The sequence below is a fragment of the Parasteatoda tepidariorum genome, chromosome 2 (assembly GCF_043381705.1).
Source record: "Parasteatoda tepidariorum isolate YZ-2023 chromosome 2, CAS_Ptep_4.0, whole genome shotgun sequence".
In the NCBI taxonomy this organism is placed as follows: Eukaryota; Metazoa; Arthropoda; class Arachnida; order Araneae; family Theridiidae; genus Parasteatoda; species Parasteatoda tepidariorum.
This window is the reverse complement of record NC_092205.1, coordinates 90740794-90754820: the sequence shown is the minus strand read 5'-3', so window position 1 is coordinate 90754820 and position 14027 is coordinate 90740794. Positions and strand designations below refer to the sequence as shown.

At 28.3% G+C, this 14027-nt stretch overlaps 1 protein-coding gene across 4 annotated transcripts in view; it reads right to left on the bottom strand.

Moving 5' to 3' along the window:
- The window catches only part of LOC107443478 (GATOR complex protein mio), a 46353-nt gene that overhangs the window by 16786 nt on the left and 15540 nt on the right, over window positions 1–14027 (bottom strand). For all 4 annotated transcript variants that reach the window (XM_043043482.2, XM_043043483.2, XM_043043486.2 and 1 more), the window contains exons 8-18: window positions 13094–13265; window positions 12829–12930; window positions 10275–10369; window positions 9114–9155; window positions 8055–8110; window positions 6834–6949; window positions 6318–6436; window positions 4646–4789; window positions 3818–3890; window positions 1516–1699; window positions 69–140 (exon numbers count right to left, since the gene is read on the bottom strand). In XM_043043482.2, coding sequence (XP_042899416.1) covers window positions 69–140; window positions 1516–1699; window positions 3818–3890; window positions 4646–4789; window positions 6318–6436; window positions 6834–6949; window positions 8055–8110; window positions 9114–9155; window positions 10275–10369; window positions 12829–12930; window positions 13094–13265 — 1175 coding nt within the window. The remainder of the gene's footprint in view (window positions 1–68; window positions 141–1515; window positions 1700–3817; window positions 3891–4645; window positions 4790–6317; window positions 6437–6833; window positions 6950–8054; window positions 8111–9113; window positions 9156–10274; window positions 10370–12828; window positions 12931–13093; window positions 13266–14027) is intronic.

Sequence of the window (14027 nt, the reverse complement as noted above, 5' to 3'; positions counted from 1 at the left end):
CACAAAAAGATGACATATTTTGCATTTCAAAATAAATTAAATTTGTGTTGCAGATTTAATTAGAATACCTTTCCAGAAATTTATACAGGGCAACTGAATCTAAATCAGCACCCCAGCCACAAAGTTGTAAAGCTCTCTCTCTGAAACAAGAAAAAAAAATATTATTTACAAATTTTTTAAATAAAATTGTTGCAAATGTAATATTTTTTTTTCAGTAGTAAATGGTGGGGCAAGGGGGGCATTAGGTCTGTTGAGATGGTGCTAGGAGCCAGTATATAAAAAAAGATAATATAAAAATTTCAATTTCTTTATAAAACTTACTTTGAGCATTATTGGTTCAAAAATCATATAAAAGATAAACAAGGCACAGATCTTGAATACAGTTGTCTCAAGATTCCTAGGGAATGGTGCAAAGAAAAACTCTTCAATAACAAGCTATATGAATAAAGCTAAACAATATGAAAGGGCCGGGATAGCCTGGTTAGTAGGGCACTGGGCCCATGCCCAAGAAGTCGTGGGTTCGATCCCCGTCGTCCGAAGACTCCCCGTGTAGTAAATGGTGAGTGATACACGATAAATCTGTTGAGACACCAAGACACCTCTGGGGGTACTGATCCAGGGGTTTCCTTGTCTTCTAGATTGGTTCAAAATTACAAGTCTACGGAGTTGAACATTAGTAGTCATAAACACAAAATTGGGTCGGCTGTTCAATGACGGTTATAAAATAAAATAAAAACAATATGAAAGAGCTGTGGTGGCTCAGGGGATTGAGCGTTCGTCTTCCAATGAGGTGAACCGGGTTCGAATCCCAGCGATGACTGATTTATATACGAATTGCGCACCCGACGTGCACAGACCACAGTGCTGACGTAAAATATCCTCCATGGTAGATGGATCATGGGTTAGCTATTAGGCTAACCCTGGGATGTTTTCTTCTCCATGTAACGCAAATGCGGTTTAGTTCCATCAAAAAGTCCTCCACAAAGGCAAATTTCTCCCAATACTTGATTCAAGAGTTCCCTTGTCTTCTGGATTGAGTACAAAATTAAAATGTTATGGAGTTGAATATTAGTAGTCATAAACCCAAGAAATGGGTCGACTCTTCAAAGGCGGTTATAAAAATAAAAAAACATGAAAAAAACACAAATGATGCCACATACATATAGCCACCACCTATAACTAAATCTCACTGCTTTACTATAATAATATTCAAAATAAAATTTTACTATTTGAATTACGAAACAGAAAAAAAATTAGAACTTGAAGAAAAAACTTAACCAAAACTACTTTTTAAACTAAGGAAGGGGAAAAAATCCCTTTATTAAGAATATTATTCATCAAAAAGAAGCTCATTTGGCAAGATTTATTTGCATTCTAAAAATATAAATAAAATTTTTTTTTAAAAAAATGAAAAAAATTTGATTTTTTTCATTTTATTGATTATACTGTGAGCATTAGTTTAATGACTATTTATTTATAATTGACAAGTTTAGATCTTACAATAAAAAAGATTACCTTTCTTCACATGTGTATTTAATTATCCTGCAATCTGAATTGATGCCAACCCAAGAGACACGCCTTGGTTCACTTTGACTAAAGGCAGAGGAGTCATTCTCCCCACAAATAACAGAATAAACCCCTTCATACTTGGGCTGCTTTTGATGGCGCTTTTTTGTATCCACTTCATATGTTTTGACAATTACACAATCATTAAGGACAGAACACTGTTTAGATGAAACTTTTATTTAACCACAATATTTAAAGTCATCTTATAAAGAAATGTCATTGATCAATTTAAGTTCTAATATAAAATACTTTAAGTACAACATACTTAAGCAGATTTTATTAGAATACTGAAGGGAAATACATTATTGGAAATTAACCTAAAAGAATATTTAGATGGTTTTTATTCACTTCATTTTATAAAGAAAAAGTGAAATAAGAGATAAAAACAAATGTAAAGAAAAGAAAAGCAGGGGTGTCTGACATAAAAATAATTGATCATTAATTAACAATAAAAATATTTATTATTTTCAAAATAAAAATAGATTATACAAATGAGACTTAGAATCTTGCTTTAAACAGAAAATATAATTTTATTATTTTAAATCATAGTGGCACAATACAATTAATTATGTATTTTGGTGTCTGGTGTAAAATATCAAAAGTGCATCTTGAGGATTTTTTTAATTTTTTTGTAAATCAAAATGTGAAATGTTTCTACACATTTGTGCCTGATAACCTCAGATTGCTGTTAGCAATTATAAGAAAATGGGTGATTTTTGGCCTTGTTGAGAAAAAATAATTCTCCGATTTTATTAAATGGGAGTACAAAAGAAAAAGAGAGCAATATAAAATCTACTATTAAAACATAACCCACTAATTTTTGGAGAATATTATAAAGTTAAAAACGCTAAAACATTTTGTCAAAAGAAAAAAATATTCCAAAGTATAGAAATAAACTTGAATGATAAATGGATTCAGTCCACAGACTAGAAGAAAAAAACCATACTTTTTAAAACAGAAATAACTATTCTATCCCCTTCTTCCACCTCCAAAGCAATCTTTGCCTATCCTAAACTGCAAAGTCTCCAAAGAGGTCAAAGGTTCTCCATTCAATTAGCAACCATAGGAGAGTTTCATGTGGCATTCTAGTTTAATAGGGTTATGATGGAGCAAATTTTATTCAGCAAAGTATTGCTAAGTTGATGATATTTCAACTGTTAGGCGATAAATTTCTGCTTAAAAATAAATAAGTGGGTGCAAAGGATGGTAAAATAATTAAAATTAAGAAAAAAATTCCAGCTTTTCTTAAAAATTCCCTGATTTATCCAAATATCTCTGACTTTTCCAGATTTTTATCCAGTATAAAGAATTTTCTGAAAATTCCAGGTTTTCCTTGTGGGTGGCCACTCTGTAGAAACAACAGATTGATTTTTACTGCAATGGGAAATGCAAAGTCAGGCATTTTATAAGAAAATGTCAACAAATTTTTTTTTATTTGTCCAGTATTCTTCTGGAAATAGGAGCTTTGTAACAGCAAAGTTTGAAATTCCAGCATTCAATAAAATGTTAAATGACAAAGACCAGCAAAGTTTGAAATTCCAGCATTCAATAAAATGTTAAATGACAAAGACCAACAAAGTATGAAATATTATAACTAATAAATAATTTTATTTTTTATGATTATCATTTATTATTGGGTAGACAATAATTTTTTGCTGCTATATGTAAATTCACATTCTTTATTTTCTTTAATAAGAAAGTTTTGTTTTGGATAACTAGACTTATTTTGAATAAAGACTTTAAGACACACAGCTTTTTATTATATATATAATACATATTATACACAATATATTAAGAGGAAACACAATTACTGTACTCTTGTGTCAGCTATATTGGGCTAACTATACTAATTTTAATTGAGGAAAAAAAGGACAGCTGAACACAGTTAAATAATGCTACGGTAAATGAAATAGTTTAGTACAACTGAAATATCATACATAAATATCCCATAAGTTACGCTTTGAGTAGTCACCATTTTTTAAAACATGAAAATAAGAAGCAAAATTCCCTGTATTTTCCCAGTTTCTAAAGAAAAACTCAAAATTCCCTCCATTCTTTCTGTTATTTTAGGTGATATTTTAATTTCCCTGTATTTTCCAGGTTTTTTCTGTGGAGTGGCAACCCTGTTGTATACATTTGATATAAAAACAGAATCGTAAACAAACTTTTAAATCATGAAAAGAAAAAAAAGAAATTGTGCAATTATTGTAACAAAATGTAAGCATAAAAATGTGAAATGTAAAAAGGATATGATCTAACCACATCCAAACGCCTGTGAGGTTTGGATCATCAGCAAATTCGGCATTAGATCTTACCTTCTGCATCTAAAAAGACATTATCACAGAATTAGAAAAATGATAACTTAATTTAGTTATTTCTTACTTGGGAATCTTTTAACAGATAAAGATTATTATTTTTTTTTTTAAATATATAGGCTTCAATATTAATGAAGGATGTAATTAACTTTAAAAAAAAATTGCTTATTCATCTTGCAAAGAATTGTTTCTAAAGTTTTGAAACAATAAAATATTCTGTTGAAAATAACATTTTCGGTTTTTAATGCATTATCTAAAACAAAAGACAAAAATTAAATTAAAAATTGTCATAACACTGTATAATTTTAAATGTATAACTATAAAAAATATGTGTAAGGGTTAGATTTTTAATAGTGGCACCAGAGCTGTGCAGGTGCCATGAAACAGAATCAAGCAATGTCAATTCATGCTGCTCAAAATTATAGATGGTTCATTGGTCTGAGACCACTAAAATTGGACTGAGTACAATAACATTATTATCAGTGAGCCCAAAACACTGACAAACTATGTAAAGGGATAGTATGCAGTTTTTGGTTTAATTTTTAATCCCTAAAAACTCTTATATATTGTATCCTCAACAATATTCATTAATTGAAAAATCATTTACTTTGGAGAAACATCAATTGCTTACGTTTACAAGGGTCAAAGTTAAGAGGTTAATTTCTTCAGCAAACACAAGAATTCCTAGAATTGTGATTTTGGAAAGTTGCAAACATTCATAATAGAAACTCTATTTACTTAGAAAAGTTAAAAAACGAGCATACCTTTAAACCATACCCCTGAGAGGCTCTTTTCCTCATTTTAACCGAGATGTCATTGAGGCACAAATAAAATTCATCTCTGGAATCCACGCACTGCAAGATTTTTTTCCCGTGCGTCCAAACAATTTCTGATGTTGGTGACCAATTCTGTTGCACAGGTGGACAGAGAGAAAAACAATAAAATGTGTACAGATTTAAATACACAATGAAGAAAAAGATTATACTGAGAATGAATCATAAATAAATTAAACATTAAAACTTGCTGTAAGGCTGGGATAAGTGGGGTTTTTTGAAGAAAGATCCCACTTAACTTAGAGTCTAATGAGCCAGGGACCGAGGGTGTGCACTATTGGTCCTCGTTAAACTATTCTACCATAAAGTGCTCGACTTCGGGTGCAGGTCGTCGGGCTACCGAAGCGGAGGTGCCATCCCCTCTGCTTAGGATCAAAATTGTGATGGCATGTCTTCGGATCATCATCAGGGATGCTTCCCAGACCATCGCCAATAGCCCATTGTGCAGCTTTAGTGCGACACAAATGAACAACAACAACAAGGGAGCCAGGGACATTCAAATTTTCTTTTTAATAATTACAATTTTCTTAAAATTTCCTTTTACTATTTTAAATTTGAAAACATTTTTTTAAAGATAAAAATGAAATAAAAAAGAAGTCAGCAATTTTTATATTTTTAGGGGCCCCCCTCATAGAAAAACTTCAAATAAATTAAAATTATGAAGTTGAAAAATAAGATTTATTTATACAATTTTAGATGATTTTTTAAGGGGGATTATTTAATATTTTAGATGATTATTTCGTTAAACTCAATTTTTGAGGCTGAAATCGGAATAAGAAAAAAAATAATGTATTTCAATAAGAGACAAAATCACATCTAGGGTCCCTAGTTATTCATTTAACTAGGAAAGCCTCAGAAAAAGAATATTTAAAGGGCTCAGAAAAATGACTTGTCCCAGACCCTTTAAAGTGAAAGATGATTCTGAAAATACGAAAAAATGTATGATGATTGCTTAGCAAAGTAAATAAATAACCTCCCTTTATATAAGATTCGGTAGCTTTTCATCATTGAATGATAAAGAGTTGTTCACTCTTTAAAAAAATTCTGTAACACAAATTTAAATTCATTCCTGCACATTTAAATTCAAAAAAATTAAAAAAAATAAAAAACTTAATACTTAAACTGGCCAATATGTTTAGTATAATTTACTTAAAATTAAATGATTTTTTCTTCAATAAAAGTAATATATATATATATATATATAAATATATCATTTATTTTCCTAGTTCATTTCAAAGCATTTAATAAAAGAAAATTGGGAATTTAAACATAATGAGTTAGGAAGAAAATTTTAACACAGGAAAATTCTAAGTAACATAATCATGTACAGTAGGGAACCGATTATCCGGAACGATCGGGACCATCGCTATTCCGGATAACTGATTTTTCCGGTTTTCTGAATCACTACAAAAAGCCGTTTTTTTATGTTTNGTAACATAATCATGTATTTGAATTCTCTAATATTTTGAATTAAAAACAGTTAACTGTATCAGGTATACTTTAATAAATCAAAATAATTAAGTTTTTTTAAAATTTTAATTAACAATACAAAATTATATAACTACAAAATTATATAAGAATGAATGCAAATGAAGATTCTTACCAAGGTGATACGATCTGAAATTTTATAATCAATAAGTTGATTGTTCTGTGAGATTCCAAGCATTCGATTTTCGTGAGTTGGATGCCATGCAAAAGACAAAGCCGAATGGGAAGGAAATGCTGGGGGAAAAAAGGTTATTTGTTATGAAAAGTTGTTGGATGATATGAAACTACTTGAATCTATACACTCTGTATTGCAATGTCACAACTAATAGTAAAACCAACCTTTTATGGTTTTATATCAAAACTTAATACACAACTCTCAAATAAAGAAAAGTTTTTTAATCAAAAACAAAACTACTATCATCAACAAAAAAAATGAGGCAAAAATTAAAATTAACCATAAATTAAAATTTAAAAATTTTCTATGATTAATAAATTATCTTAGTTCAAAGAAACCTCTTTTTTTTAACAATTAACTATCCAAGAAACAATACAAAAATATCACTTTTTTTCATAAATAACACATATAATATAAAACAAACTGACACATTTAAAAGATTTTATTTCCACTCACGCTGGATAATTCTTTCGACTAAAGCTGGCTCCACCTCATCATTCCCAATAGGAGACTGAATATCATACAAATTTATGGAGGAACTATCTTTGCAAAGCACTGCTAAAAGCCCTGACCTGAATGAATAAGATAAAAACAGTATTATAAATTTAAAAAAAAAAAAAAAAAACTAAAATTAGTAAATTTTAAATCAATTGATTTCATTTCAAACATATCAACTATTCAAAAATATCAACTAAAATATTGAACTGATTCAAGAGACTGAATATTCTATATCTATTAAGATGGTAAATAACATAATCTATGTGAATTGATATTTTATTTTAGTTGTAATTTGTTTAATTTAGGTCTAAGAAATAGAAAACCCAGTAAAAAGTATGCAAATTACACCGAAAGAAAGAAGAAAAGGGTTTCCTATAGAATCAAGGTAAAAAAGCTCCAAACGTCTTTTTCTTTCTTTTTTTTTGCAAAAATAAACCATATAAATTTAAAACGACAAATTTAAATTTCAAAACAACTAAAGCTTTTAAAAATAAGTAAAAACATTTATTACAATTATTTAACACAAAAGTAAATGAAGATGTGCCAACTTTCCAAACTAGCTATCAGTAGTTAGAAGTACATTATCACAGAAATATAGTTAATAGAAGTTAGTGATAATACAATTTAAATCAGTATAATTTTAAACTGATAAATTACTAAATTCTATGCAGGTGTAAAATAGTAACAAAACTATGCATAATTTCGCTACAAGATAAAAAAAAAGTTACACTTAGGCCAAAGTACAAAATTAAAAAATATCTGAAATTTCATATTCATTTCTAAAGTGATAAATTTATAACTTGGAATCATTGTTCTAGTTTTTGATTAACTTTTAAACTATCCTGCATTGTTTTTTTAAAAACAGCTCAGAGGAAAAGATAAGATATTGTTTTTAACTCTTCTTGTTACTTTTTATTTCTTACTTATATGAAATCATTTTTATTCTTTATTTATTGCTTTAGTAGGAAAAAAAACAGCTTGACTGCAAAAAAAAAAATTCATATCACTATGGAGTTATAGGTAAAAACTTTGTTATAAACAGAGCATTAAGAAAAAAAGCTGTAATTTTTATTACTCAACAAAAAAAACTTAATATTTACGATAAAATTGTAATGATTACGGATAAACCTCAATAGTTGGTACCTTCGTAAGTTGCAAGAAACTTATAAAATTATTTACCTCGTAGGAGACCAGGCAAGTTTGACAATTGGTTTAGGACGGGTAATGGTAACAACCTAAATTTCAATTTAAGGAAACATTTTCTTAAAACAGTTTCAAGATATAAATAGATATTATCCAGTGATCGTAACAATATTTGCCTCCTATTTATCAGTAATCAGTGATATCAACCAGAGATCATCACAATACTTGCACATTATCACAACAATATCGATCTTATAATCATAATTTTTTTTTAAATATTTCTTCTAATAATGAAAAAAAAAAAAGATTTATGAGCATAATTACATTTTACATTGTATATAATTAGACTTCAAATAAAACTAAAATTTTAAGTTAAATACTAGTTTTAAATATCTACTAGGTAAATTAAACAAAAAATGAATAAAATTTTCAATTGGATACATACATTTGATAATAATTTGGCATCTTGATATGCTATCAATAACAGTTGGGATATTGGACTGACAGTTAATCCAAACTTAAAAACCAATATGTAAGCAGAAATTATAAGTTCACGTAATGTTTAAGCATGAAGTTGAAAATATTTAAAAACAGGTAAAAAAGAAACAGATTTTTTCCCACCAATAACACAAATATCCAGTTCTTGTCTGTATATCACCGGCTGGACAAATGGAAAATTTTTCACCAAAAGCAGTATAATATTTTTCCATAAGCCAATGAAATAAAGTAGGTTTTAATTCTCTTATCACTTGATACTTTTATATATATTAATACTTTTATATATTTATTTACATTTTTTATACATAACTTTTTTATCACATATTTTTTTTAACTGATTTACATGCATTTTATGTCTGAAAACATTACATTCATAAATGGTGGAATTGTCCAGTTGTTTGCTCTTCCACAATATCAAATACTACAGTAGTTTAAAAAGTAAAGAAGATATACAACCTCATTAAGAATTCAAAGGTTTAAGAAAATTAAACTAGGCATTATTACACTTTCCAGTCATTTGTTCTTTCTTACGATTTAAAAATGTTTTAAACTAATTTATTGTTTTTATTGAAAAAGATAATAAAAAGTGAAGGATACGGGCTTTTCAAAATTCCGTACGTCCCAGAGTAGAAAATTGCACTGAAAAATTAATAATATGAACATAAAAACTTGCTGATACAGGAAAAAGAAAGAAAACATTCAAAAATGAATAATATATTATTTGTACTTTTATACAGTACAAAGTCCCATATCCGGACTTCAGCTTACCGAAATAGTCTCTTTTTTTTAACAGTTCTTAACAATCAAAATAAACAAAACTTTTCCTTTTTCAAGAAAAAAATATAAATATTTATTTTTTCTTACACTTGTATTTTCACTGTTTACACTGTATTATTTTGTTTTTTATACTTGTATTTTTCTCACGTTTCGTATAAAAGGATTATTACCGCTACCAGTCACACACTCAGTTTTAGAGAGCGCAAAAACTTCACATTTTAAAAAAATTTCAGATTTACGCAATTACAAAAGTTTCAAAAATAACGCAACAGTGCAGTGTTGATTTTAATTGATGTTAATTATTGACTTTTTTTATTTATTTAATAAGGATGTTTTAATGTATGTTAACCTTAAAGACCTATTATCCAGAAAAAACTACTTTCCGGCCTTGCCGAAGACCCGGAAATCTCGGATATGGGACTTTCAACTGTATATATACATTTTGTTACACTGTATACATACATTCATACTAACAATTTTTTTTTTAAATTTGCACTTATTTCCAGTTGTTACAGATCAAAGAGAAAAAGTTATTTACCACTAAAATCAATTATTAATAAATTTTTGAATGAAAAGAAAATTCAATTTTTTTTTTTTAAATTTCATATTTTAGTACAAATATAATTCCAATAAACTAACAGATTTTTTTAGTAACTATTGGACTGTTTTCTTAAAATATTTAAAAATTTTTGCTGGTAATTAGAGTGTCAGAAATACAAATATATTTATGCATAGACTTTGATGGTAAAAACTTATTGGCCTGTTCTGGGCTGTAGTACAAAAGAAGAAGATAAAGCTTTTTAAAAGAATTAATTTATCTTCCCCATTATATTCTCTAATCTGAAAATTTAAGGCACATTTAATTTTTGTTTTTAAAATTTATTTAAGTTTTAAAATGCTTTGGGACCATACAACTTCAAAAATTAGTACAATCGGCCAGAATAAGCGGGGGGGGGAGGTACAAATATTGATTTAGCTTACATCAAATGAAGAGGCTAATCTATGTTCCACTTCAGGATCTCCACATAGATTGAATGTCGCCCTTGTCAGTGTGCTTTCAGGATGCTTTGAACTATCTAGAAGAATTAAGAGGATACGACATAGCAGTTTTTGAAAAATGAAAGGTATACTTAGTGCAGTAATGTTCAGAGACATTTTTTAAAATTACAAATAAGACTATAATAAAAATTACTATTTAAAGGAGTAATGATACTACATAAACCAAACTAAAATAATATTTTGCATTAACGTATTTAGTCATTTCATTGAAAGTTATATGATTCTTTTGTTGATTGCTTAAAATAGTCATCACTTATTAAACTTTCAATTGCAATCCTTTTTTACAATATGAAAACTTAATAGTCTGTTTAAAGCTGTAATTTGTATAATATTTTTCAACCAGAAAATATTTTGCATGAGTGTTTCACTCATTTTGAATCTGATTAAACATTTTATTAAAAATTAATTTGTAAATGTCTCATTTCACAATTTAAAAAAATCTATAATTATTACATTTTTAGTTGGCTGAAAATCCTTTTACATAAACTGTACAAAAAGATTGATTCAAATTATTGAAACAAATAAGAGATTTAATTTCCTCACATAACAAAATTTGAACTTGTAAATATAGGATTGATAAAAAAAAATCTGCATAATTTAGGCTTTTTTTAAAAATTTAATTTGAAACTTACACAATACTTAAATGAAATAAATCCATAATTCTAAATATCATATCAGTGAATGTATAATCTAATCAGAATATTAAAACAGATTATCTCAGATATAAAACTGGAAGAGCAGTAGCATTTTAAAAAATATTACTTAAATCCTTTTTTCTGTTTTACTTCTAATGAACGTATTTTAGTGAATAAAATTATATCAAAGCCCAAAATAAAAAAAATATTTCAAAAAACTTAGGTTTTCGAATTTTTGTTACGGAAGTACTGCTAAATTGTCGCACCTGCCCGAAAAATTGTTTTAGGTGTCGAAAACTGGAGAGACTACTCTTTATTCTTCCTCAATGAGGATAGAAAAGAAAATTCTTCACTTTTTCTCTTGGCTTCCATTTTAATTTCTTTAAAAAGAAAAAAAAATCCACATTGTCTAGCTAGCATTTTATTATTACCATTTGAATTCTGGGACAAAAAAAAACTTTTGCAGATGGTATGATGATATGCAGCATCTGCTGCTAGGCTGGAGGGATTCTGCTACCGGGATTATTGTTATATACAAATGATGATATAATATATGAATGATGTACACAGCTGGCCAAGTGGTTAGCATGCCTGACTGCAAAGCCAATGGCTGTGGGTTCAAATCCCTCTCAGGCCATGGATGTTTCTACGTGTGTTATCCTCTGTTATGTGCGAATGTGAACTACCTTATCTATGGCAGTGTGGCATGAATAATGTTGATCGCCTCTGTGACTTTGGTTCACAGGTGCCCACTGGGTAACGATAAATGAGGAAAACTTCCAGCATCTTCTAAGGCGAAGAACGAAAGTTTAGTGCCAGTCATTATTTAAAAAAAAAATAATACAAAATATTTGTACACTATACATATGTTTATACATACATACCCTAGCAGCAAAATACCTTGGGCCCTCATTGGACCAATATTCACGAATCTTGGCTCAATAAGTATTCAAGGGGCCGTTAGTTTCAGACATTGACCTTATATAGATGTGTCCGATTCACCCAATATTTTACAGTCACTTTACAACCAAAATCGGCATTATATAGAGCTTTCAGGTTCACCTGATATTTTAGATTCATTATTCAACCAATATAGGCCATATATTGGCTATATATAGGCCAATATTGGCCCTATATACGACCAATATTAAAAAATCTAGATATCCCAAAATTGGTCCCTCGGTGGAAGTTCATGTAGGACTCATATCATGTAGGACTCAACCAACGGACCACGGGCCACATAGGGCCCGTGGGAGCTTCTGAACGCAATGAGCTTTTTTTCCAAAAAATATTGAATTTTATTTTGCACTATAATGGATTTGCTGAATTTTTAGTTTTTGTTTAAATATTAAAAATTTTCTTTAATAAAAATATTTAACTAAAATTTATATTACTCTATAAAATATGTATATCTTTTTTCTTTGGTTCGAATTTATACTTCCCCCCTTTGTATACATATATATTAATAGATTAATTATTGTGAAAAAAAGTTTTTTTTTTAAAAAATATAATTTTTTTATTTTTAAATAAATTCAAATAATTAAAAATATTTAATTTTCAGCAAATTTGTTATTAAGTTTACTGATAAAAAACTTAGTGCTTAGAACACTAATGTTTACATAAAAATTATCATACTTGCAGCTAATATGACTAAACATGCGAGTGGCCCTTCATTAATCTACCTGCAGTGCAAGTAACCCTTCATTAAAAAAAGGTTGTGCACCCCTGTGCAAGGGTATATTTGTATACTATAGAAATAATGCAATTTTTTTCTAGTTCTCGGATAAGGCAAACATAAATCATTTGATGGTGAGAGTTATGCACTGATTAAGACAGCTTACCTCTAGTATCATACAGTTTAAGAAATTTGCCACTCATTCCACAGACAAAGATATGAGGATTTTTATGAAACCAGTAAGCAGAACAAGCATTTTCAGACAAACCTAAAATGAAACATTTTAGACGATAATACTGCAAGTAGTTGAGGGTTTTTATAAAAATAGTTAAATCATAGCAATACTATCAGCCTTAAATATTTATTTTTACGGAGCAAATTTTTACCCTATTCACTATGGACATAAATTGAAATACACAAAATATGTTTACCTAATTCTAGTACAGGTTTAACAGTAGTGTTAGTGGAGTCATAGGCAGAAAATACAGAGCGTCTATCATAATTAGTGACAGCATCAATTGTGCTAGATGAGTAGAGAGATCTTGTCACATCCCACAAATAGATGCCATTGTCTCCTCGGGATTTGTCAAATCCAGATAAAAGCTGGAGAAAAAAAATCTTTGTCATTCATTTATAAGTTGCATTTAAAGGTAAATGCATCATAGAAAGGACCTTAATGACAAGGTGTAAAAAAAAATTATGTAGTTTCAATATTTTAAATTTTGAGCACAAACAAGACAAGCTATATGTACAAAAAAAAAAAAAAAACATATACACACTTGAATAAATTTTTTTTACAATTAAATATACATATACTGAAAATAGAATATGATTTCACCAAAATAAGTAAAACTTGGATATATATAAACTTGGTTACTTCAACCTCAGTATATAAAAAAAAATCACATTTGTAAATAATTGAAAATTATTTTTTAGAAAAAATATTATAATACTTCTGTCAACTTCAACATGAATTTGAAAAATTTAAGGACATTTATTGAACTTTTCAAAACTTGTGGACATTTAAGGACACTTTTATTTTTTTAAGGAACTTAAAGAGAACTTCGAGCCCTCATTTTTGAACCACTGTACTTACAAAAAAAATTAAATTAAAGCTAATAACAAAAAGTTTTTTTTTAGTTTACTTAGCTTTTGAAATTATTACCTCTTAGCAAATAATTAAACAAATAATGAAAAAAAATTAATAGTTCTTGCTTAGTTACAGAACTTTCTTAACTCCAACTTTCATTGTTTACATCCACAAAGTCACAAATGTGATTTATGAAGAAATGAAGTTTTTAGAATTGGGTTATATAGATGTATTTTAGTTTATACGTAATGGCATTTACAATATTTTATTTTGAA